This window comes from Phyllostomus discolor, chromosome 13 (genome assembly GCF_004126475.2).
Source record: "Phyllostomus discolor isolate MPI-MPIP mPhyDis1 chromosome 13, mPhyDis1.pri.v3, whole genome shotgun sequence".
NCBI lineage: Eukaryota > Metazoa > Chordata > Mammalia > Chiroptera > Phyllostomidae > Phyllostomus > Phyllostomus discolor.
The window spans coordinates 61617272-61641756 of NC_040915.2; the positions used below are offsets into that span (position 1 = coordinate 61617272).

The following is a 24485-nucleotide window of genomic DNA, read 5'->3' on the forward strand; positions in this document are numbered from 1 at the left end:
AAAATGAAACCAAGGTTCATCATTGCCACTAAGCAGAACACTTCACATAAATAAAAACACTGCTCTAATTTTACTTACTTTTTTTTAGTAATGAAATTGTTCTATGATCTCCTTGTACACACACGTGTTTTTGCTGTGGCCTTTAAGCAATCGTTTTTTTTATTGATTTGTATCCTCTAATCTTTTTTTGGTTAATTTTGTTTATGGAATGCTGTGTATCAAGTTTTATCAAATTTAAGAATTGTGCAGCGTCTTTAAAAAATCCATTCTTGCCCGGAAGTCGTAAAGACATTCTTATAGTCCAAATACTTTTCACTGGTGTAAATATTTTGTTTTTCTGTCCATCCATCGGTACATACTTGGGTTTATGATGCAAGAGTCTTTTTGCATTTTAATCCACATTTTAGACTCAGCTTGTCAATTTCCATAAAACAGTCTGGGATTTGATTATGCAGAATTTAGAGGCCAATTTGCGAATAATATACGTCTTCCAATCTAACACAATGACATTCTCTATTTTTTAAAATTTCCCTCAGGAATGTTTTGTATTTTTTAGCATAGAGGTCTTGCACATTTTTACATTTATTCGTAGGTATTTGATGTTTTTTGGATGCCATTATAAACAGTATAGATTTTTTAAGATTTTAGTCATTTATTTTTAGAGAGAGGGGAAGGGGAAGAGAGGAAGAGAAACACTTGGTTGTCTCTTGTGCCCCCTCCCCCAAATGTGAACCTGCAACCCAGGCTGGGACCCTGACCTGGAATCTAACTGGTGGCCTTTTGTTCTGTGGGACGATGCCCAGCCAAGTGAGCCACACCAGTCAGGGCAGTGTAGATTTTTAGTTTCATCTTCCAGCTGTTCATTGCTAGCATCTAGAAATGCACTGACTTTTGTATATGAACCTTTGATTCTGTGATAGCGCTGAACTTCCTTATCGTTCTTTGCTCTTTTCTGTACATTCCTCAGGATTCTGGAGACAGCTTTATTGTTACGAAGCAGGACAATTTCTCTTTTTCTTTTCCAATCTTTCTTTTTCCTGCTCTAGGAAATAGGGATGCTGCTCTATTATTTTCTTGGAATATCCCTGTGTTATTTTAGTATCAGGGCTATGCCGCCTGCACAAAAAATGAATTGGGACGTGTTCTTTCTGTTTCCTGAGAGTGTGTGAGTGACGTTGGCATTACTGCTTCCTTCGGTGTTCAGCCCGGTGGCCTCCAACCCTCTCCATCTCGTGGCACAAGTAAACTCATCACTAAAACTCTGTGGCACACCAAAAAATATTTTTCCCAGCCTGACAAAAAAAAATAGGTGTAATTTTGATTCATTCACACCAGACAGCTGATGTTGTATTGGCTGCTGCCTTTTTTTAATTTGGCATAAGGGAGAAGAGGTCAGCGCCCCGACTGAACAGTCAGGCACTGCAGGCTTTAAAGATCCCTGGGGCCACCGGGTGAAAATTGCTGGTTCAGACTCATCTTGGCTTTATGATGGAGTTATCATATATTATGTGGACTAATATGATTATAATTATATTACATATAATTACATAGATTACATATAATTATTATTATCCCTAAATCATTTTCCTTTAACACAGAAGACTGTATGAATTGTATTGTAAATATCTTCCCAGGGCTGAGGCATGCCGTTCTTTCATATGGTCCAAATTAGTTTGTTCCCTTTTCTTGTGTGTTTCCTGAGATGAAGACATTCTCTTCTGTGCTTTCTTCTGAAAACCTTTAACGTTTACCTTTAACATACAGCTCTGCAGTCCACCTGGAAGTGATTATGTCACAGGTGAGGGAGGTGGTCGGGATTCTTTTTCTTTTCTGTGCGGGTATGCCGTCGACAGTATCCTACTGAAAAGCCCATGTCTCTCCCCTGGCCCTGCCTGTCTCTGCGTTTGTGGGAGGGCTCCTGGGCTTTGACTCTCTGTTATTTATTCATCTTTCCTGGCACCAGGCAGCAACGCTGTTTCAGCTACGGTGTTTCAGGGTAAGCGCTGATATCTAGGTTTGCTGGTCCTCAAGATGGAAATAGCTGTGTTTTCTTCACCTCTTGCCAAGTCCACTATACGTCTTTCCAGGGTTTTGATTGGCGTTGGCAGCGAAACTACAGACCAGTCTGGGGAGAACAAATATCTTCTTTTAATCCATGAATGTATTACTCTGTTTAGATCTTTCAACAGTTGTAGTTTTCAGTATTTCTTACGAACCTTTCATTAGGTTTATTTCTTGGTATTGGATGTTCTGCTACGCAGCTGTAAATGGTATTGTTGTAATTTCAATTTCTCCTTTGTTTTGAGGTAGACACACACACACACACACAACTTTTATATATTGACCTGTATCCTATAACCTTGACTATACATCGTGTTTATACACGATTTTGGGTTTTTACGTACACAGATGCCATTTCTGAGTTTTATTTCTCCTTACTGTTTCTGTTTCTGGCCTGACCGGGCTGGCTCGGGTCTCTGGGGCTGGATGTTGAGGAGGTGTGCAGCAGGCATGGGCCTCCCTCTTTACACAGGAGTCACGGCTTGTGGTGCTCCGCCTGTAAGCATGCGGGGTTTTTGCAGACTTATCAAGCAGGTTCCTGGTCTTTCAGGAATGGCTGCATTACATCCGTCCAGACGGTGGCTGGCATCTGTTACACCCTGTCCTGAGTGCACACCAAGCTCTGCTAACAAACTCCTCGAAGGCATCAGGCTCTTTCTTAGGTTGGTCTTTTTTCTCCCACATCATCAAAATAGGAACGTGATTGTTCTTAAGATTATTTATTTTATTTATTTATTTTTTTAGTCTCTAAAGAGACTTTCTTTTCTTGTCAGTTTATGGACTTAGATTTTTCTCTCCCGTATTGTAAATAGCGCTTATAATTTTTCAAGACAGATGATTTGCCGTATTGTCAAAATCTTGTACACAGCATTTGCTTGACTTTCTTTTTAAAGCCAGTTTGACAAACTCTTTTTTCAGTTATTGTGGAATGAAATGATTTCTACTATGTTTGAATGTATTTCTGCTCTTTTATGTTTATCCTGCCTTTTCTGTGCTTTCCCTTCTCTTATCTTGTTTGATCTTTCTGGAAGTTACACCCTTATTATGGTTGCCTTCTACTTGACCTTGGCTCATCTATACCGTCCTCCCCAAACACTACCTTAAAGCATGTGAACTCTGATATTCCATCAGATCTAACCTGTATATAAAAAAAAATTCTCCCCTCAGTGGATTGAGCATGGGCTGCGAACCAAAGTGTCGCAGGTTCAATTCCCAGTCAGGGTACATGCCTGGGTTGCAGGCCATGACCCCCAGCAACTGCACATTGATGTTTCTCTCTCTCTATCTCTATCTTCCTCCCTTCCCTCTCTAAAAATAAATAAAAATAAAATCTTAAAAAAAAGACTTTAAAAAAAATTCTCTCTAGAGGCCATGTTTATTGATCCTAGAACTAAAGGGAGAGGGAGAGAAACATCAGTCGGTTCCCTCCTGTATGTGCCCCAACCGGGGATCAAACCCTCAGACTTTTGTTGTGCGGCACGACACTGCAGTCGAGCAAGCCATCCAGCCAGGGCGGGTATTACATGTATTTTTACTGTTTTAGTTCCACTCTGTTTTTAAGATTTTATTTTTTGGAAGGGAAGGGAAGGGAAGGAGAAAGAGGAGGGAAACATCAATGTGTGATTGCCCCTCATGCGCCCCCCAACTGGAGACCTGGCCCTGAAACCCAGGCATGTGCCCTGACTGGGAATTGAACCAGCGACCCTTTGGTTCACAGGCCCACGCTCAATCCACTGAGCTACACCAGCCAAGGCTCCACTCTTAATTTCTCAATATTTTGGGTTCTTCCAGGTGTGTTGCTATTGATTCATAACTTAATTCCATGTATCAGAGGAGACACCCTGCATAATTCCGAGACCTGTTTTGTGGCCCAGCGTTCGTCCTGTGATGGCGAACAGAGGCAGTGCGTTGTTGCTGCTGATGGAGGACGTTTAATAGAATGCCCATCGGGTCAAGGTGGGCGATGCAGTTGTTCAGGTTTCCTGTGGTCACTTTCTTGCTACGTCTGTCAGTTGTGGAGAGAGGGGTGTTGCAGTCTCCAGCTCTGATAGTGGATTTATTTCTCCCTTGAATTCTGTCAAATTTTGCTCCGTGAACAGCCACACCCGATTATGGGTGGTACATCCACTTTCACTTTAGGTCTATGTCTTTGTATTTAAAGGGCATTTGTTTCACATTTTTATGTTTCTAGTCCCTGCATTTTAATCGGAGTGGCTGGTCCATTGATATTTTACATAATTAATGATGTAGTTGCACTGAAGCCTACCACTGCATGGTATCTCTGTCCTATGGTATTTCTTCTTCTCTTCCTCATTTCCTTGTTTTGGATTAATTTAAACATTTTGGAAAAGATTTTTATTTGTTTTTAGAGAGGGAAGAAGGGAGGAAGAGAGGGAGAGAAACATTGATCAGTTGCCTCTTACATGCCCATAACCCAGGCATGAGCCCTGACTGGGAATCAAACCGGTGACCTTGTGGTGTGCAGGCTGGTGCTCCACCCACTGAGCCACACTTGCCAGGGCAAATGCAAACATTTTTTTGATTGAATTAACTGGGGTGGCGCCGGTTAATAAACTTACATAGACTTCAGGTGTCCAGTTGTATAGCACATCCTCTGCATACTGCACTGCGTATTCACCTCCCGAGTCAGAGTCAGATCTCCCATCACCGTGCACCAGGCCCCCTTCACTGCTCCCTCCGCCTTCCCCTCCGGCGCCCAGCACATACCCTGTGCTGTGTCTGTGAGCTTCTGTTGTCTGTTCATCTGCTTTCAGCTTTAGATCCCACAGGAGTGAAGTAAGTTTCTTGACTTTTTGTCTTATTTAATGTAACATTTTTAAAGTTTCTTCTAATTTACCCATGGGCTTCTTATTAAATTTTTATACTGCTCAGGGCTCAGCTACATTTCTTGAAACTGAGTGTGCTTTTCACCAACCCTGGAATCCCATTAGAAGTTGATTGGAGCTTCTCATTCAACTTTCCTTTTTTTTTAAAAAAGAAAAATTTTATTTGTTTATTTTTAGGGAGAGGGGAGTGGAGGGAGAAAGAGAGGGAGGCAACTAGCTGTCTCTCTCACAACCCCAAGCGGAGACCTAGCTTGCAACTCAGGCATGTGCCCGACTGGCAGCTTTTTGGTTCACAAGCCAATGCTCAATCCACTGACCTGTGCCAGCCAGGGCTCCTTTTTTCTTTTTAAAAATATTTAATTTGTTTATTTTTAGACAGGGGGGAAGGGAGGGAGAAAGAGAGAGGGAGAGAGACATCAATGTGTGGTTGCCTCTCACACGCCCCCTGCTGGGGACCTGGCCCGAAACCCAGGCATGGGGCCTGACTGGGATTCGCACCAGTAACCCCTTGATTCGCAGGCTGGCACTTAATCCACTGAGCCACACCAGCCAGGGCTGGACTCCTTCTCTTGTAATAAAGCTACTTATCGATTTTAGAGAGAGATAAATATTGATTTTGTTCCACTTTTCAGTCTTTACTTCCTATCTGCTTAAAATAATTAGAGGGTCATGTTGGGTGGGAGAAGGTGGCTGCCACTAGGGGCTAGTGACACACAGACTGGCGTCCCAAAGGGGAGCACCTGGACGTGAACACCGAGGAAACGGGAGGAGACTACAGCAGGGGCAGGACTCTGAGCAATGCCTTCACTGAGAGACGTGGGCAGGACGGCAGCTAGGCGGCCTCCGCGGGGGGCCGAGTGGAGATGCAGTGGGAGGGTGCAGTTGGGAAGACGCGTGTTATTTTCAGTGCGTCTGCACTGTGGTGAGTCATCTCTGTGACGCTCACAACCAGAACGCCTGGCCTCCCACTGCAGGGTGGCCATCCCCACCCTCGTTGGGAGGGTCCCTGGGAGGCCTGTGAGTGCAGGCCCCGCAGCTGGGTGGCCCTCCCCCGGCCGCCGTTCTGGGACGCCGAGAAAACACCCTCCTGCTGTTTTCCCAGCACGCCCAGTAATCACATGCACTTGGGACCAAACAACAAACCCGATATTCAAGTTCAACACAGCACTTCTGTTGCTTTTATTTTCTTCATGTTGGTTAAATCTTGAGTGCAATTTTTTTATACACAAGAAAATACTTCATGTACCTATGAAATAAGACAGGTAGGGAATGTGTTCAGTGCAAACCCAGCGCTCCCCCCGTGCAGAGACAGTGCCGTCACATGATTGTCGTTTCAGTCTCGTGCCGCACGTGGGCCACCCCGGAGGAAGGAGCAGGTGGCCAGGCTCTGCGGGGGGCCACTTTTGTCCTAGAAAAATCACTCCCCTGGATGAAATGGCAGGGCCACTGGCAGTTCACCCCCTTTGAGCTCACACAGCGGCAGGGCAAGGGAGGGCTCACAGGGTCCATGATTGTGAGTGGCTTGGGTGGGGGCCCAGGGCAGCTGGTGGTCGGTCACCATCCTCAGTAGGGGATGTCGTTCTGGTAGTACTGGATCATGTCGTAGGTCCGGCTCCTGGAGGGCCAAGAGTTAAGGGAGGCTGTAAGGAGCCCGCGCCAGTCTGGCATCCCTCACCGCTCTGAGCCGTCCACTTTGGAGTCCCCACTCCTCCCCTCCCTCGAGGTGCAGATGCAGAATTACAGACCGCCTGGCCTCCCACCAGCACCTCCGGGGCAGGGACACTCCTTCCCCCACCAGCAGCCAGGGCTGTGCGAGCCACGAGCCACGTTCTGCCTGTTTCCTGCTCCGCCTCCTCCGAGGCCATCTCGTGCTCAGCAGCCAGAGATGTGGGCTCAAGGGAGGACCCTTCCTCAGGCCCCCGGGTCTGTCTGTCCATCTGTAGGGGCTGCCCCTTGGCATGCGGCACCCGAGGGAGGGATGCTGTACTCAGCCAACTACTTTCATTTCACCAACAAAACTAATGACCAGAAGAGACCTTCCTGTACTGCCTTCCAGACCCCTCACTGGGTCAGAAATGTCATGTCCCCACACCCACCCCACACCACCCCCTGCTTCTCCGCTAGTGCGTCAGCAAAACCGCACGGTGCTGCTCCCATGCCGTCACAGCCCAGCCCATGCCCACCGGGCCTTTTCCTGTGCTTGTTCAGGGCCCTCCAGCTCCTGGCCTTCTCTGGTCCCAGCAGCCCCTGCCCCTCCCTGGGCTGTGCCTTCCGAACCCCAACCCGCCTCTTTGTGCAGCTCCACCGCCTGCCCGCCTCCCCCGAGGCCTTTCTCATCGCGGCTCCCAGGCCTCAGACTCGGCCCCAGGAGGGCAGTTTCTGGCCCTCAAGCCTTTGCCCGGTGTTCCCTGAGGCCAGCAGCTGTTATCCTGAGAGGCTCCTTCAAGGAGTTCAGGAGTGTCCTGAACAGGTGGCTTTCTTGTCACCTGGCCCAGGCATGGTTCCCGAACAGGTGCCCAGAGAGACGGAGGTGGGTGACACTGCAGGAGGGTGGGCAGGAGGCAGTGACTTGCCTGTTGCTGAGGAAACAGCTCTGGATGACCTTCATGATGAAGTTCGCAGCCTCCCGCTCAGTCATGTTGGGGCTGAACCTGTGCCTGGTGGACAGGCTGTGTCAGGGCTGCGGCTGCCCTCCCCACGGGGTGTGCTCCTGCCCACACACTGACCTTAGCATGCGCAGGGGTTTGTTCCGCTGAGGACCAGGCCTGGCCTCATGTGGGGATGCTGTTCCCAGCTGGCCTAGAGAGCCCCGTTCCCACCCCCAGCACCTCCCGGGGTAAGAGGCCCCAAGGCTGGGGAGCATTAGTATGGGGGCAGGGACCTCTGGGCTCCCTGGTCATGGAAGGGGCTTCTGGGAATGTCCTTAGCAGTGGCTGGCAGAGGCCAGGACATCTTATAAACCCAGTCCGGTAACAATGCGTCATCCTGGAACCCTGTCTGCTCTGGGGTTCCAAGGATAGGGTTCAGCCTTGGTAAGAATCACATTTACCCCACTCAACAGGCTCCCATCCCCCTAGATGGCCTAGTGTCTGCCCAGGACCTACTTCAAGAGTTTGATTGTCTGGCCACGGAAGCAAGGCAGTCCTGTGTCCAACATGAGGGTGACCAGAGAGACGACTGCATCCATGTAGGGCCTGGGGAGAGGCGGGGAGAGGCCGGTGAGTGGGTGGTCCTGCCCACAGGTCTGAGCCCGGCTGCCGCCCAACAGCTGCTCTGGCCTGTGCTCGCTTGCTGGCCCCTGCACCTCCGCTGCCTTCCCCGTCTCACTGGGGCAGACCCTGCAGCACCCAGGCTGGGGCTGCACCCCCCCGACAGTCAGAGTAGTCACGCCTTGGTCCCTCTGAGCCCTCCAGCTGTGTTTCTGTGCCCAGCAGAAAGGTGCTCTGACCCGCCTTTTCTTCTGGGGCGGCGGGCACCAAGGGCTGTAGGCCCTGACAGACTCTGGGTTGGAGTCCAAGTGTCACCAAACACTGTTGTGTGCCTTGACCACATGACACTGGCACCAGGACAGTGAGTCTTGGGCATGTGGACTGTGGGGGGGGGGGGGTAGGTACTCAGAGGGGGAAGCTCCAGGCACTGACTAGTGAAGCCAAGCCCAGAAGGCTGCAGGACATGGCTGGGCTGATGCCTGGGGCAGGAGAAAACCCTGGCACAGGCGGGTAGGGAAGAGGAGACAAGAAACCAAGGCCTGGGCAGACCTGGGCTACCAGGTGGCCTCCAGCACCTCGCTTGCTCTCTCTGAACCTCAGTCCCTCCATTCATAAAGGGACACGAGAAGGCTGCATGGGCCCTGGCTGGTGTGGCTCAGTGGATAGAGCGCCAGCCTGCAAACCAAAGGGTCATGGGTTCGATTCCTAGTCAGGGCACAAGCCTGGGTTGCAGGCCAGGTCCCCAGTAGGGGGTGCTCAAGAGGCAACCACACACTAATGTTTCTCTCCCTCACTTTCTCCCTCCCTTCCCCTTTGTTTAAAAATAAAATAAAATCTTAAAAAAAAAAAGGCTCCATGGGACATTTTCAAGTCTGGCCTTACTGGCTGAGTGGCACCCAGGACTGGTGCCAGGCTGCCCACACTCCTCCCTGGGGCTCACCGCACAGCCAGGTAGCCTCGGACACACATCTCCATGAACCACTTGAAGGGCGTGGCCTCCATCTTGCCCCCCATGATCATCACCATCTCATCCGTCAGCTTGATGTCTGGTTCCCAGCCCAGGTTGCCGCCTGGTGAGCTTTCAAACATGAAGCCAAAGTCTGCAAAAGCCATTTATAATAGGATCAGATGCAGAGCAGATACGTGGGTATGTTTCAGACAGGGAGCAGGACCACCAGCTCCCCGCACCCCAGAGCTGACCACAGGGCATATTTTCTTAAGAGAGGGCAGGAGAGCAGCAGGCAGAAGAGAAGACAGGAAGCGGAGGCAGGAGCCAGGCTGGAGCAGACAGAGGCCAGTGCCCAGGCTGGGTGAGCTTGGCTCCGGTTTCCAACCCCAGAGCTCTCCATGCCCCATGGCCCTAGCAGTGCCCTCCCCCGGGGCCCTCCTGATGGCCAGCAGATCAGTTCTCAAAACTCAGCTTGAACACACCCTGAACCTGACCCTTCCCAGCTGGGGGCCCCAGCACGCCTGCTCCTCTTGGGGTGCCCTGGGCTCCAGGGGTGAAGGGAAAGGAGGTGGGAGGAGCTGGGTTAGCTGACCGATGTGGATAATGTGACCCTTCTTGTCCAGCATGATGTTGCCATTGTGCCTGTCCTTGATCTGCAGCAGGAACAGCAGGAGGCTGTAGGCGGCCATGCTCCGGATGAAGTTGTAGCGCGCCTGCGTGAAGAGACCTGGCACTAGCGGCGGCCCCGAGGCTGCATCCCCCGGGGCCCTGAGTGCTCTCTCAGCTCCATGCCCAGGACCTTACGCAGGGGCAGTAGGTCCTTCCCCCCATGCCTAGGAATTACTTCCTCCTGGGGAGTCCATCTCGAGGGTTCCTCAAATCCCAAGGAAGGTTGTACAGTGCCTTGGGTTTACCCTCTAGTGTAGGAGGACTCAGAAGAGCAGGAATACGGGGGAAGCAGGGAGTGGGGGGCAGGGGGGAAAGCACAAACAAGCCCCATCTGGGCGCTGTCCTGCTGCTCACCTGCTGGAAGGCCAAGGTGGACTCGTCCCCATACTGGCGCGTGAAGTAGTCGTACATGCCGAAGTCCGTCTGGCGGCCCAGCTGGTCCCGGGAGGTGCAGTCAGGGATGCACTCGATCACCCCGCACTAGGGAGGAAGGCCGAGTGCCAGGCCTGTGGGCCGATTGCTCTCGGCTAAGGCCTGACAGGCAGCTATTCGGGTTCCTGCCGGGAACTTACCCCAGGGGCGGTGGCCACCACGCGGTAGGGGAAGACAAAGAGGTCTAGGCCGACCAGTTGGAAGATGTTCTTGAAGAGATCAATGATCTGCAGGGCCAGCATGTCCTGGGAACCGAGGAGACACAGTACAGGGGGCCAGTCTCCTCCTGCTCCCACGACCCCCCGGGGCCCTGCCCAGCGAGGGAGGGAGTGGGGGAGGCTGCGGGGAGCAGGGGACTGGAGGGCCTGGCCTTGCTGATCCTCAGGCATGGGGCTGAGCTCCGCTGCCTGGTGGGGGTGCAAGTAAGAGGCACCCAACCTTCAGGGCAGCTCCCTTTGGGTGGCTCGTGGATGCAGAGCAGGAAGGGGCTCTGGAGAGGCCCTGGGGTTGGAGAAAGCCCTGACTGAATCCGCAGCACCCGAACCAAGTAGAAGCGAAGACTCGTGTTTCTGCGCATGAGGTTTGACTGTGAGGTGCGCCCAGAGCCTTGTAGAGAGGCAGGCTGGCCCCCCTCCCCCCCACCCCAGTCTGGCCTGGGTCAACCCCTCACCTGCCGGCAGTCGTCTCCCACTTTGAAGATAGCTGCCTGCCAGGAGATCTTCTGGCCGTCAGCCTCCTGTGTGGCGCTCTGGTCCTCCGAGTTCGAGCAGCACCGCAGACCTGCGTGTGGGGGTGGGGGCTGCCTGTCAGCCAAGGGCAGTGGCAGGCCCTCTGAGCGTGCCACGGCAAACCCTGCTCCCGGCCTCAGGGGAGGAACCCTGGGAGCCTTGGGGATCTTTGCTCTGAAGCCCTGGGGAGGTCAATGGGGGCCCAGCTAATGTCTGGGGTTGGCTGGTGGAGTCATAAGGCTGAGGGGCTTCTCCTAGAAATGTTGAAACTTAAATGGAACTGAGGACAGAACTCGCTTTTCATTAGAAGCAACGCTCCAGGTGTACCTGGAGGTGGCGGTGGGCACCGTGAGCTGGGGGGCAGGGGAGTGTGTCTGTGCCCTGGGGTGCCCGGGAGGACCTGGCGTCCAGTGTTCAGGTAAGGCCTCGGAAGCCGCATCTCTGCACTGGCTGGGGCCGCACCCCCGTACTGGGCTGACTTTCACCCCCACCAAATTCAGGCCCTGCCACCACTGCAGAATGTGGTGTTCTTTAAAAAAAGTTTTATTTACTGAGTTTGAGAGAAAGAGAGGAATGGAGGGAGAGAGAGAGAAACATCGATTTGTTATTCCACTTACTGACGCAGTCATTGGTTGATTCTTTTATGTGCCCTGACTGGGGACTGAACCCGCAGCCTTGGTGAATGGTTCAGGACAGTGACCTAACAAGCTGAGCCCTGCAGCCAGGGCAGAATGTGACTTATTTAGAAAAAAATCTTGTGTGTGCATACAAATTAACGATGCTACAAGGGACTATGGTGGGCTCTTTATCAGATGGGGGGGATTTGGACATGGAGGTGGCCAGGTGAGGACAGAGGCAGAGGTTGGAGTGACGCAGCTACAGGTCAGGACCTGAGAGATTAATTCCACTGTTGAGGTCACCTAGTGTGTGCTCTACTGCAGGACCCTGAGCAAATGAGTACACGTCCCAAAAGCCCTGGCCACTCTGTCTCAAGAAGAGGTCTCTTGAACTGACTCAGGGGCCAACTTTTAGGGGTCTCTGTCACTGCACAGGAGCTCCGTGCTGTCTCCAAATGAGGGGCCACATTGAGAAGTGGACAGATGGCCATCCTCTCTCATGGGGATCTGGTGACAAACTAACACACCAAAAGGAAGTGGCATGAGCAAGGGGAGACACTTAGATCCCAAATGATATCAGAAATCCTCCACTGACCTTCTTTTTCAAGTTCACTGACTCCACATCGTTTCACCTTAAACTTGGCCAGATACGGAGCTTTGGCAGCACTGCGAACAACAGAAGGAAGGACACAAGTGATACGGCAAACAGAGGCCCACGGAGAAGCGGCCGAGGGAGGGGCGGCCTTCACCTCTGCATGGGCGTCCCCGACTTGTAGTCGATGTCCAGCACGATGGCCTCAGGGTTGCTGGGCAGGTAGCAGCCTGTTCAGGGAGAGAGGACAAGTCACGGGAGCCTAAGTGTGACAACGGCGAGGACACAGCCCATCCTCAACACAGAATTCTCCTCGCAGAGTCCCCCCTGCAGACGGGGTGGTGCGCAGGCACCTCTAGGTCCATCCGTGGCACCGATAACTTCGTACTCCTGCCCACGGAAGCTGCCCTCCCCGATTCTGTGATCTCCCCGGTGCCTTCCTGAATCTAACAAAGGAGCCCTTGCCTCCTGGGAGATGCTTCTCCAAGAGGACGCACTGAGCACTCAGCTTGGATCCAGCACACTGCTCCCGGGGCCCCAGGGCTGCCCAGTGCTGGTGCGGGGTGGCCCAGTCCCACAGGACACACATGGGAGCTTCCTGCCCTGCTCTGCTCACCCAAACACCCCCAGTTCTCGGACTCGGCCCCCTGCTCAGCACACGAGTCAAGCAGGAGGCCAAGCAAAACCCCTTTCTTGGCCAAGGAACTGGTAGCTGCCCTTGGGGAGTGAGCTCGCTGAGTCTCCAAGGGGGAGCTTCAAGGAGGGGCCCGGAAACGGGGAGAACTGGGTCTCCTGGGGAGCGGAGTGAGGCCTTGCCGTGGGGTGCAGACCAGCTGTCCCACCAGGGGAAAGAGAGGCAAACAAACACCACACGGTCCCGCCCCCTCCTGCTTGCCCTCCTTTACGGCCAGCTCCAGACTCTCTCTCACAGCTGCAAACTCCACTGCTCTGTTCTAGAGCCCTGGCTGGCTCCCCAGTGCCTCCGGGACGAGATCCGGGACAAGCCCCGGCAGCATAATCTGTGGGGAGCCGGCGCTCACAGATGAGGGAAACAGAGGCCCCTGTGGTTGTCAAGCCTTCTCCCAGAAGCTGAGCTATCGTCTGTGCTGAGCAGGACAGGGAGCTCACGGACCGAGTCAAGGGAGGGTCTAAACTGGGGCTCCACACCGGCTACCTCGCTGAGACTAGCCTGGATGCCTAGGGTTTTGCAATAAAACCTTTGTACCAGTGGTTAAAAATGGAGAGCCACGCAGTGAAGCCTGGGTTTACACCTTGACTTGAAAAAGCATAGATCTGACCACACGGGGCTCCAACTCCTGCACGCCAATGGGTGCAGGCACCGGGGAGCAGCCTCCCATCCAGGGTGCGCGGGCTCCTTCAGCTCCACGGGTCCCGCACACACCTGTGATGCCCCAGGTCCAACCCTGTGCCCACCGTCTGCATGGCCTATAATGCTCCTGTCACACCAGAGTTCAGGAATCTTCTAGAATAACAGCTGCTTAGGCCAGTAGGCAGCAAGGACGAGAAGGAGTACCCACTAAGAAGCTGCTCCTAGCTCACCAGGGGCAGATTCTGGAGACGGGCACTCCCTGGGCGCCCAGGGCCCCAGCTGGAGTAGCGCCTGCCCCACACGTCCCAGAAGGGAAGCAGCCCTGGTCCCCGCCTGCCTGCAGGAAGAGGCCCGTCTCCTTGGCCTCCTGAGGCCCCCTACTCACCAGGCTGTACTTTAACTTCAGACAGAGCCGACAGACAAGCCTTCTTTCTCTCGTCTCCTTTAGGGTAGGGCCTGTGAAACAAGACGGACACGCTGAGTCTCCCGGGAGAACAGGCCAGTAGGACTTCTGGGGGACCGCCCTGGGCCCCTCCTGCCTGCCTGTCCGCCCGCCCTCTGAGTTTGTCTCTCTCCAGCTCCAGCTCCTCCTGGAGGCCTGGCCAGGCTCAGTTCCTTCAGGAGCACAGCCATGCTGCCCTGTATTGCTCACTGAGAGGCGAAATGCTTTAACAGCAGGAGCTGCGAGGGAGTCTGGTTTCCTAACTAGGCTGCTTCAGAACTCGGAGAGAGCAGAGTGGCCCCCAACTGTGGGACAGTATGTGGGATGAAACGCAGACACGCTCTCTGAAGTTTGCACGGCCGTGCATTTTGCTGTGCTCTCAAGAGGGCAGAGACGCCCACGCCGGCCACTCGTCAGTGCTCCCCAGGCAGTTCCCACAGGCCGAGGCTGGTGGCAGGGCTGCTTACTTGATGATGGCGGACACGTTGGTAATCTTGTTAAAGAAATCAAATTCCCGCTGGTAGAAGTCCTTGGCTGGGCCTGACAGGGAGCCTGTGATCTCCTCCACTAGCTGCTCCAGGAGGTCACCGATGTCGGCTAACAGGGAGACCAAGAGGGCGAGTCTGCAGCCGAGCAGAGACGGCCCCGGAGAAACCCCGCACGTCTGCCAGACGCACAGCCTGGACATTCCCTGGCACCTCGACCGGCCATCGTCAGAGTGTGGTCTGCAGACACCTGGGGCCCCTGGGACCCTCCAGCAGACCCCTCCGTCAAAATCACACCTAGAGGATATCTGCCTGCCTCAGTGAGGCCGCGCACAAGCAGTGGGGCCGGGGGCACCAGTGGTCCCTGGGGCCTCCCGTCTCTGCTCTCAGGGCTCTGCTCTAACGTACGTTAGTTCACACTGGCAGCTAAAGCCCACGTAAACTGAAGTTCTTTCAGGGTCCCAGTGTTGTTAAGGGTGTGAGAACGATTAAGACGTCTTTGTCAGAGACCTGTTGCCCTGGGTGGCTGCCTTGTCTCACGTGGGGTCACTGGGTCAAGCGCAGGTGCCACTGCTTGGGAGAAGGAGCTCAGTCAGAGCAGGAGGGTCTGACAAGTGCCTGGGGAACTGCGGGACGGGGCCAGCAGGCAGCATGGAGAGTCAGTGGGCTAGCGAAGGCTTCGTGATGGGTGGGGTCCTGCTCCCCCTGTGTATTAGAGGGGAGGTGTTCCTGCCAAAAGGTGGGAAGCAGGGGAACTATGGGCTGGGGCAGTGTGGGTCATGGCAGGCTCTGGAAGCTGAGCAGGCTCTGGGCAGCTGCGGAAGGTGTCAAAGAGGTGGGGGCGGGGGGCAGTGTGTGAGACCTGAGGGAAGATGACAAAACACTCACGGTCTTTCTGGTGCCCCTCTTCATCTAGATAGATGTTCGTTTTCATGTTCCAGATGAACTGGTGTGCCAGAAGCTGGGATTTGGACGCTGCCCACAGGATATACTCACGCACGTAGCCCATCTGTAGGAAAGCAAGGTCACTGCCAGCCCAGGCTTGGAGCCCCCTCCCACAGGAGAGGCTCTTTCTAACCCAGGGCAGGAACTGACTGACTCTTAGCGCTTGCAGATCATGCAAGAAGTGAGGCTGAGTGGTTCCCGGCCACAAGCAAGCTCTCTGGGCCTGCAGTGAGTCCAGCCCGAGGGCCAGGTCAATTTCTGGTGGGCTGGTCAGCAGGGTAGATGGGGCCCCTTGCTGGTGGGATCTGAAATATAAGCATGAGTTAGCTTTTGTTTCACATTCCTTCCCCTGGATTCTGAGAACCATGACTGTGTCACCAATTTCTGCTGGTGTCAAGTCGGAGGAATGAGCAGGCTGGGTACCGAAACTCCTCTGTGAGCCGCTGTTTAGAACAATGGTCCACGGTGATGCAGGACTTCCCAGAAAGCTATCTAAAGCACAGATGCTACTCAAGTCGACACACTGGCCACCATCCTAATGGACCACCTCTCTTCTTCCTCAGTCAGTTTCCCCCAATCACAACACCAGTTTTGATTGCCATGTCCCAGGTTAGAAAGGCGGCTGGCCATTCTGGAACACTCCTGGAGAAGCGGCCTCTCCCTTCCTGTGGTAGTCTATGACCCCCCACCTGGTGAAGTCTTCCTTGGACACATGTCCTCAACTTGGGGGTGGGGGGCTCACCAAATAGGTCAAATATCAAGTAACTCATCACTAGGAGTTTCCCAGTTGTAACCTGGTGAAGGGGTCTGAAGACAAACTATGTTCAGCCTGTAGCGTGTGTAAGTGTGAGTCCGGGGGTCTCTGGGCTGGTGGGCGCGTGGGGCTGAGACAGCGGAGCGTGCACGGAGAGCGGAGAAGCTGTGCGTGCTTCCCACACACCCCTTGCCCTACGCATCTCCTCCATCTGGCTGTTCCTAGGTCATATCCTTTTCTCATAAACTGGTAATATAATCAACTTTGCTAGGACCATGAAAAGGGACTCAGTGAAGTAACAAACCAAAAATGATAAGAAAACGGAAAGTGAGGCGGCACAGTATTAACACGGAGAAACTGTCATCGGTCACTCTGGGCCACAGAGGCTTTGGAAAAGATCATGGCGCTTTATTCCTATGTTTCTTAATCCACATAATAAAATATGCCTTGCTAGCCAATTAGGTTGAAAACAATACATGTATAAATTTGCACAGGGTGACACAGTTCCGAAGCCAAAATTTACTGAGCACGGTCACTTCCACCCTGTTTGCTCCCTCTCTGGCCATTATTAGTTTTGGTTTATTCTTCTTTTAAAAAAGTATAAGCTAATGTATATTATATATATGTGTGTGTGTGTACATTTAGTTTGTATCCCTTCAAGCTCAGACCTAAAAAAGAATTCCTAAAAATGAAAACAAATTCTTGACACCAGTGAAGCTAGCTGAGTCCTGGGTGGCATAACCACCCTGAGGAAAATCACTTCCTGTGATTGTAAAACAGACTAATCTGACCGTATGTCCCTAATGTAAAATGTATGAAGACAAAAAGGCAACAAAATCTGACCCAGTTTTCAGCAACCACATTATGAGTAGTAATATTGGTCTTGTTACTTTGAAACTATGAAGCACGCAGAGTAGAACAAAGCAAAAAGGCAGTGTGCTAGGCTGCCAGGGACCAGTGGTATCAGTGTCGGACTCAGCAGTGCCAGTGCTGGCAGACTCGGCGGTGCCAGTGCTGGAAGACTCAGACACAGAGTCAAAGGAGGGAGACACCTGGCGACCCTGCATTTGAATAGGGGATGCCAGAATGATGACACGACGTGCTGCTAACTTTTCTAAAAAAAGAGCTCTATCTACCGGAAAGGCCTAGAAACACAGACAACCCAATGGCCGTGATCCCGCTTAACATGCAGACTGCGGAGTCACGATGCCATTTCTTGTAAAATGGCCCAGAGCTCCTCGGAAATCTGGCAATTCCAGGTCCGGGCAGGGAAAGGACAAGAATAGCCTAGAGTATCTTGTCGTTCTGGAAAGCAAGGGGGTTTTCCGAGGCTGAACAAAGAGCAAAGACTGATGGGTAATCAGGGTTCCCAGTCGTCAGAAGGATGGGTCTCAGAAGCAGCTGTGGTGGCCGGCGCACACCAAACACCTCAAATCCGTGGATTTATGGTAGTTCGGGGAAAAAAAACCTCACTGATCACCTTTAGACAATGCTAATTAATTAATTATATTGAAAACTAGAAAATAAATAAAGAAAAAACCCTGGGACTCTTAGGTAAAGTAACAGCCGAATAAAACAAACCACAGCCCACCTGCATCTCCACATGCCAGCCGCTACACGCCCACCACAGCCCACTCTGGCCTGCGCCTGCTCAGCGCCAAGACTGAACACACAGCCCACCCAAGGGCACAGTGTCCTCTGGTGGCCAACACTGTGGAAACCTCACATGGAAACCCTTGGTGTCCCCTCCTGCTGTCTCCTCCTCTGGATCAGGCCCTCCTGCTAGGTCCACACGGAAGCAAACACAACGCAGGGGAGAGAGAGTAAAGGGAGTCGTTACAGGGAGGAGGGTGCATCACCACCGTACACAGTGCTGGGACCGGTGCAGAGGCCCCAGTTTGGTGGACGTGGTCCTACACAGCATCAGATCCCTGCTCGGGGCTGGAAGGCTTTTGAGCTAGGGCAAGACCCAGCCTATCCACAGAGGTTGGCTGTGATTCGAGACGTGCTTTGGTTTTGGGAATGAGATGAAGCATCCTGCCAGTCCATGGGGAAGAAGTCAGCCCCGGGACACCCAGCCACTGCACTCACGGTGGCTATGCAGATAGGAGTAGTGGGAGGGGGCCCACGCCAGGAGGCAGCAGGGAAATGAGGCTGGCACAGGGCATCGGGGAGCAGGATTGGCACCGCTGGGGAAGAAGCAGATGCTGCTGGTGTACTCAGACACGGTGCTGCCCTGAGGCACGGGCAATGTGGGCTCGCCCCCTCACTGGTCTCTGTGTCAGGCCCTGTGCTAGGCATCGTATGTGCATGTGCTCTGCTGCAGGCGGGGCCGTACCCCACCCCCCCAAGTTCATATGCTGAAGTCCTAAGCCCCAGTGCTCCAGAATGGGACTGTATTAGAAAATGGGCCTTTAACAAGGTGATTAAGTGAAAAATGAAGTCATGAGGAGAGGCCCTAATCCAGTCTGACTGGTGTCCTTAATCAAAGACATACACGGGGGCAACCATGTGAGGGGACACAGGGAGAAGGCAGCCTTCTACAAGGCAAGGAGAGAGGCCTCAGAAGAAACAACCCCGGCTGACACCTTGATCTTGGACTTCCAGTCCCCAGCACTGTGCGAAAATACACTTCAGTTGGCAAACACCCCCCATCCGTGGTGCTTTGCTATGGCAGCCCTCGCAAGCCAATGCACACATCACCTCATCTAAGTTTCCTCGCCACCTCCCACTGAAGAGGTTCAGGGAGTTAGGAAAGCTGGTGAGAGTGAGGAACCCAGGCCAGGCTGCCCAACCTGAGCAAATGGCTGAGAACACTTCTAGAATAAGCTCACTCTGCAGAGTGAGACTGAGCCTTAGGGTGAGTGGGGGCCTCCTGGCCATGGGCACCGCTGACAATCGTGGTGGGAATGCGTGTGAGAGGAGCTCGGGGACAATGGTCATGGGTTGGTGGCCCTGCTCCTGAGGCACACCCTGTCCTTGTTGCCAAAGGCCCCCTCCCCAGCACCCAGCACAGCTGTCAGCGTGAAGGGCAGCATGCATGGGCACAGCCTTACCTTGTCATACCTGAGGGCCTGCACGATCTGCGGGATGTAGAACAGGATGGCGTCCTGCAAACGAGGAGCAGAAGTGACCGTGACCCCAGGGAGGAAGGACAATTCCTCACGTCTAGGAATGGTGAGAACAACTCAACAATGGTGGGTGCCCCAGGTTCCTCCCACCCCAGCCAAGGACTAGCCCTGATGGCACTCAGCCTACAGGATACTGAGACCCTGGGAAAGGCCAGAGGACAGCAAGAAAAATGGCCAGTGGCTCAAAACACATGATCGGTGAGAAAAAGCTGAAGGAACAAGAGCTGAGGTTACAGCAGACCTGTGTGCTTGAGCCACAGTAATTCAGACTCTGGAACATTCTACCGACCGCCTCTTACTATGTCTGTCATGTGGGGTCACTGGGAGATGAGCCCCCATGGCCACAACTAGAATTAAACTCAAGTAAACTTCTTTGTTTTAACTCAAACACCTACAGTAAAAAAGAAATATAATAAGAAAACACCTGAGTTGGACCTAAACCTGTCTTCTATGACTGAATAGAAACGAGGACCAATGATTCATCAGGCCCATGGTGGGCTGTGACATAAAGCCGTCTCTCGTCTCTCCACCTGATCATTGGCGGGTAGTCCCATGAGGCCAGCTCCAGCAGGACCCGGCTTACCGGTGGGAAGGACCGCAGCACTTTCACCCCATACTGGGCCGTGAGAGGGTGCGGCGGGTACATGCTGGAGAAGTAGGAGAGGCCCGTGGGCGGGTCCGCCGGAGCCCAGCACAGCACGTGGCTGAGCTCAGGTGCATCTGCATCGATGGTGTGCCAGGTGACCAGGAACTGGGAAGGAAACAGGGAGATGGTCGGCCTCAGGCAGTCCCTGGGGCCCCTGTGGAGACAGTCGGCCCTGTGCCACATCACAAGGATGGCCCCCCAAAGGGATGATTATAAAGCATTTAAAACAAGGTGGGAAAGGCTTCTGAAAGTTACGTAAATCAGCATAATTTCAACCAGGGTGAAGCACATTCAATATCTCTGCTGGAAATACTAATGCTTCCAAATGAGAAGCGGAGAACACAGGAAATTAAAAAAAACATCGTACCACTGAGATCACCAGTTTTCGTCACATTTCTAGTTTCCAGACATTTCCAGAGGTCATTCTGTTTCTGTGCATTTTGAACCCATGCCCCAGCACGCAACTACGCTACCTTGATAGCTTCAGGAACGTCACTAACGGCTCCTGGGTCCAGCCGAACCAGACGGGTCACTTCGCTGCCGATGGCTTCCGTGTTCTTAAACCTGCGGCCACAGAGTAGGAAGATCAGCGCAGCCTCGCCAGCAGCAGGGCGCCCGGGAGAGCCCTGCGCTGGAGCGATACAGACCAGTCCCAAGCGGTACCTAAACACTCTGTGCTACGGACACAGCGGCAACTCCAAACACAAGTGTTTACAATATGTAAACAGCACTATAATCAGCTATGATGAAACGCCAGAACTATCCCAAACAAGAATCGTCTTATCTCACAATTCAGGGACACCTGCCTCCCTTTACAATGCTTGCCGTCAGAACACCCCCTGGCCCTGGCCCCCAAAGGGGCCTATCCCTGGGCAAGAAGGCGCCTTGGCCGAGGGAGGGTGGGTGTAGGCAATCAGGTGTTGCTGCCCCAGGCTAACACCACACAGACCTTCTACAAGCGCTGTTAGGCTGTGGTCCGGACCCAGAAGACAGTCAGGACCACAAGGGGGAGGCCGCAGTGAGCAAGTACGGGTTCATGGGAAAGAGCAGTCCAACCTTGCAAACATCCACACAGGGGATGCCCTCCCTCTGGTGGGGTGAACACAAGGGCCTCGGAAGTCCCTCCCAGCTACCATCGACCTAAGAATTCTACCCCTGTAAGAGCTTCCAAGGAAAAGTTCCCAGCCCCTTGGCTGACGGCTGCCTCCTGCAAGCAGCCTGCCACTGAAAGACAACACCCAGGGAGAAACCCAACCCTTCCCACGTCGACTCCCTGAAGTGGGGGCCTTCATGCACTTTTTTCCTCCTCGTGTAAGACTGGGGCCCTGAATGTGCCAACGTGACCTCCCTGGGCCCTGGGAGTCTGCGCCGTGAGATCACGGCACAGGGGACCAGGTGGACATCCAGGGGAGAGGACCAGCCTGCTAATACTGTTTACCTGACTGTCCCTGATGAGACACATCACACTTCTCCCCATGAAAGCCCTGCTCCTCTGGCAGGACCCTTGTCAGGGAGGTGTGACCTGGGCCCACCTGGCTGGCAGCTGCACGGCCAGGTAAGGAGAGATGCTCCAGGCGAGGTTCACGTTATCTTTCCACTGCTTCTCACTCAGGCTGATGTACTTGGACCTCCAGTTGGCCACGCTGCTCTCCCCTGCCTGGTCCAGCTCCAGCTCTGGGGCCGACAGTGGGTTGTACCACGTGATGAGACGCTCAATCTCGGTGGCCTTGTGAGAGGAGACAGACGCTGATGGGCCTTCTGCACACGCCCACATGCCACCGTGCTCCCCTCTCCTCCCCGGCGCCGTGGGCGCATGGTGAGTGGGGCCTCACCAGCAGGGACAGGAGCAGCGTTCTGCGCTTCATGTAGTATTTGTGCAGCTGGGAGCCCCGGTTGGTTTTCTTAGACATGCCTGGGGGGGGAAGAGGAGCCGTGTGTATGTGTCCTTGGAGGTCACCAGCCCACCATTTGTTTCTCGAGCCCAGGGCAAGCTGTCTTTCAGCACTCTGTCCACCATCTGAGCTGCCAAGATGTGACTCTGACCTGTCAGTCAGTAAACCTTCAACTGACCTGACAGTAAACCTTCAACTGACCTGACTTCTTGGAGATGGTCGACATGCCGCTGGACAGGGGGTAGGTGTTGATCCAGCCTTGTGTGGCCTGCTGGCGAGAGCCGACGGCTATATCCAGGTTGCTCCGGGTGTCTTGGTTATCTGAGGGCAAACACATCATTGCTTCCAGAAAGAGGTGTCTGAATTTTCACCAGGATAAGGCAGCCAGTGGAAAGCGGGGAGACACATGGCTGATGACAGCTGTGCAGAGCCAACCCAGACACCTGAGGAGTTCTTTATCTAACCATTCTAGATGAAAAGCTTACTAAGATTTATATCTTCCTCCCAGCCTTTAGGAGAGAAAGAAACACATATGGCAGTTATCTGACCCCCAGCACCTCGCTGTCTGCTAAGACAGCAGTAACTCGGGGACCTGTGGGGGCAGACGATAAGGGCTGCTTGCCCTGTTCTAAGTGGAGTCAGGAAGCTGACTTAGGAAATCACTGTGTGCATTTTTTGTTTTTCTTTCCTCCTCCTGACAGTCAGGGTGCCAGCTGTGGGTTTGGCTGCAGAACCTCCATTTCTCACTCTAATTTATGGCGTGTAATCGGCTCCACGCTTAGAGAAGCAAGAACATGTTTCCGTCTGCAGGTCTGCAGCTTGCTTCCACTGTGGCAACCTCCCTGGCCAGCTCAGGACTCAGCTTCCATATTGCCTTTTCCAGAAAACTGTCCTGGCTCCCCAACTCCAATGGGCCAAGCACCTCTCCTGGAGGGGTGCCCCCAGGATTCCCTCCGGTTGAAATCACCTGTCGGCTTGACTGGGTCCTACCAGCAGGGGCCTGTCAGGTGTGCAGTGGGTGCCTGGGAACCTCACTGGCACTGGGGAAGGTACAGTGATGGCACCTGCTCAGAGCCGCCTATGCGCATTCATCTCCTTGGCCGGAGCTGGAGAAGTGGCTGCCAGGCAGGGCCCTAGTGCTTTTCTGACCTGGCCCCTTCAGGGCTGCTCACCGTACCGCACACCTCTGTCCTGCAGCACCCCCACCTGTGTGAGCAGCTGCACTGCTCCGAGCCGCCCTCACCTGGGGGAACCAGCTGGCTGGCGGTCAGGTACTTCTTATCTGAGAACATCGCGGTCCAAAATTTAATCATTATGCTTATGTCTTCACGCAGCCTCTTTTCTCCTTGAGTAGGGAACCTCGGGGGACAGCTTCAAACAACCACAAGGGGACAAGAGCTGAGTGCCTGGAGTCAGGGACTAGAAGGCAGCACACCATAAAGCAGTGAGAGGCGACGCCAGTGACAGCTGAAGGAGAGGTCATCCCAGAGCTCGTCATCAGCAGCCACCATCTCATCAATCCGCACAGAAGTGCGATGTTCTCACAGTCCTCTCGTGACCACCTCCACCACTGCCCTCAGCAACGCCTCCAGCCTTCGGCAAACGGTGTGCTTGTGGTGGGCTGTGCAACCACAACGGTCTCCGTGTAACACCACCACCCACACCTGCAAAGCCCCAGAAGGCAGGCTGAAATTCTTCATGCAATCACCATTCATATTAACTGGAAAGTTAAAAGGATGCACTTAATCTCTTAGGCCAATTGAACTGAGTCCTTGTTCATCTCACAGGGAGTCCAGCTAAGTGCACACACGAAACAGCACAGGGCTGAGGATATTCAGATCCAAGGGGGTCGGGGTTGCTGGATGAAGCTGGTGGCATAAACCAGGCAAAGTGTTTCCTCCTGTGAGTGACTTCCCAGGGTCTGGGACAACCAGAGGCACTGTCTGGGGCTGGGCTGTCCCTGGACACTGCACAGCATAGGAGGGGTAGTACCTGAAGTAGTCAAAGGCAGTTGAATAGATCTTCTCACGGAGCACATTGCGGATGGTGGCATTTGGGACCACGTCTGCGTGCAGGAGGGACAGCCCCAGGGTCAGCAGCCTAAGACAGAACCAGGGGCTGAGTCAAAGCCGCACACAGCCTGGACCAAACCCCGGTGGGGCTCGGGTCTGCCTTGCAGACCACTGGGCCCTTGGGCTCAGGGCACCTCTGCAGATGGCAGAGACCTAGGTTGCCAGGACTGTGCCATCAGCCAGGTGATTGCAGTTCACAGGTTTGTTACACCTGAAATGAATCAGAAAAGGTTCTTCTTTATTTTTTAATTAAATTAAAATGTTTTTTCCAGGAAAGGTTCTTCTTAAACCTTCTCTTCTGTTGGGGTAAACTGAACAATGTGTGTGTTGATCTCCCTTGGCAGTAAGCTTCCGTTGAACAAGCTATCTGCAAACTACTCCCTGAGATGCCGTCAGCTACAGGTGCTCTCAAGGAAAAACATTTAATTCAAATAAAAAAAATTTTTTTTACCAAGGACCTGGTTCTGCCAGGTCAGGGCTCCTGAACAAGCGTCTACAGACAGACAGTGCTGGTCTGTGACAAGGTTACATACGGGAACAGAGGAAGCGCCTCATCATTTCTACAGCAATTACACATTGCTAAGTGGATCCTTTTCTACTAATTCATTCTCATGTCATTTTATAAAGGTATAGGTTGGTGACAGATTTAAAATTAGGGGAAAAAGAACTAGCCCCTCCACACAGT

At 53.2% G+C, this 24485-nt stretch overlaps 1 protein-coding gene and 1 long non-coding RNA gene across 3 annotated transcripts in view; one reads left to right on the forward strand and one right to left on the reverse strand.

The window, feature by feature from the left end:
- Window positions 1-6056: 6056 nt before the first annotated feature.
- Window positions 6057-24485, reverse strand: part of PI4KA (phosphatidylinositol 4-kinase alpha) — a 101971-nt gene continuing 83542 nt past the window's right edge. For both annotated transcript variants that reach the window (XM_028529007.2, XM_036014689.1), the window contains exons 35-55: window positions 23721-23828; window positions 22972-23099; window positions 21930-22049; window positions 21669-21748; window positions 21369-21562; window positions 20310-20400; window positions 19774-19941; window positions 19116-19169; window positions 15249-15369; window positions 14343-14472; window positions 13819-13889; window positions 12261-12333; window positions 12107-12177; window positions 10837-10946; window positions 10307-10411; window positions 10089-10214; window positions 9658-9778; window positions 9057-9216; window positions 8012-8101; window positions 7481-7564; window positions 6057-6522 (exon numbers count right to left, since the gene is read on the reverse strand). In XM_028529007.2, the coding sequence (XP_028384808.1) occupies window positions 6471-6522; window positions 7481-7564; window positions 8012-8101; window positions 9057-9216; window positions 9658-9778; window positions 10089-10214; window positions 10307-10411; window positions 10837-10946; window positions 12107-12177; window positions 12261-12333; window positions 13819-13889; window positions 14343-14472; window positions 15249-15369; window positions 19116-19169; window positions 19774-19941; window positions 20310-20400; window positions 21369-21562; window positions 21669-21748; window positions 21930-22049; window positions 22972-23099; window positions 23721-23828 (2257 nt within the window). In that variant the 3' untranslated portion in view covers window positions 6057-6470. The remainder of the gene's footprint in view (window positions 6523-7480; window positions 7565-8011; window positions 8102-9056; window positions 9217-9657; window positions 9779-10088; window positions 10215-10306; window positions 10412-10836; window positions 10947-12106; window positions 12178-12260; window positions 12334-13818; window positions 13890-14342; window positions 14473-15248; window positions 15370-19115; window positions 19170-19773; window positions 19942-20309; window positions 20401-21368; window positions 21563-21668; window positions 21749-21929; window positions 22050-22971; window positions 23100-23720; window positions 23829-24485) is intronic.
- On the forward strand, window positions 23835-24203 carry LOC118498035. Its single transcript, XR_004900552.1, has 2 exons — window positions 23835-24030; window positions 24078-24203. It is a non-coding gene; the product is annotated as an uncharacterized LOC118498035 (long non-coding RNA).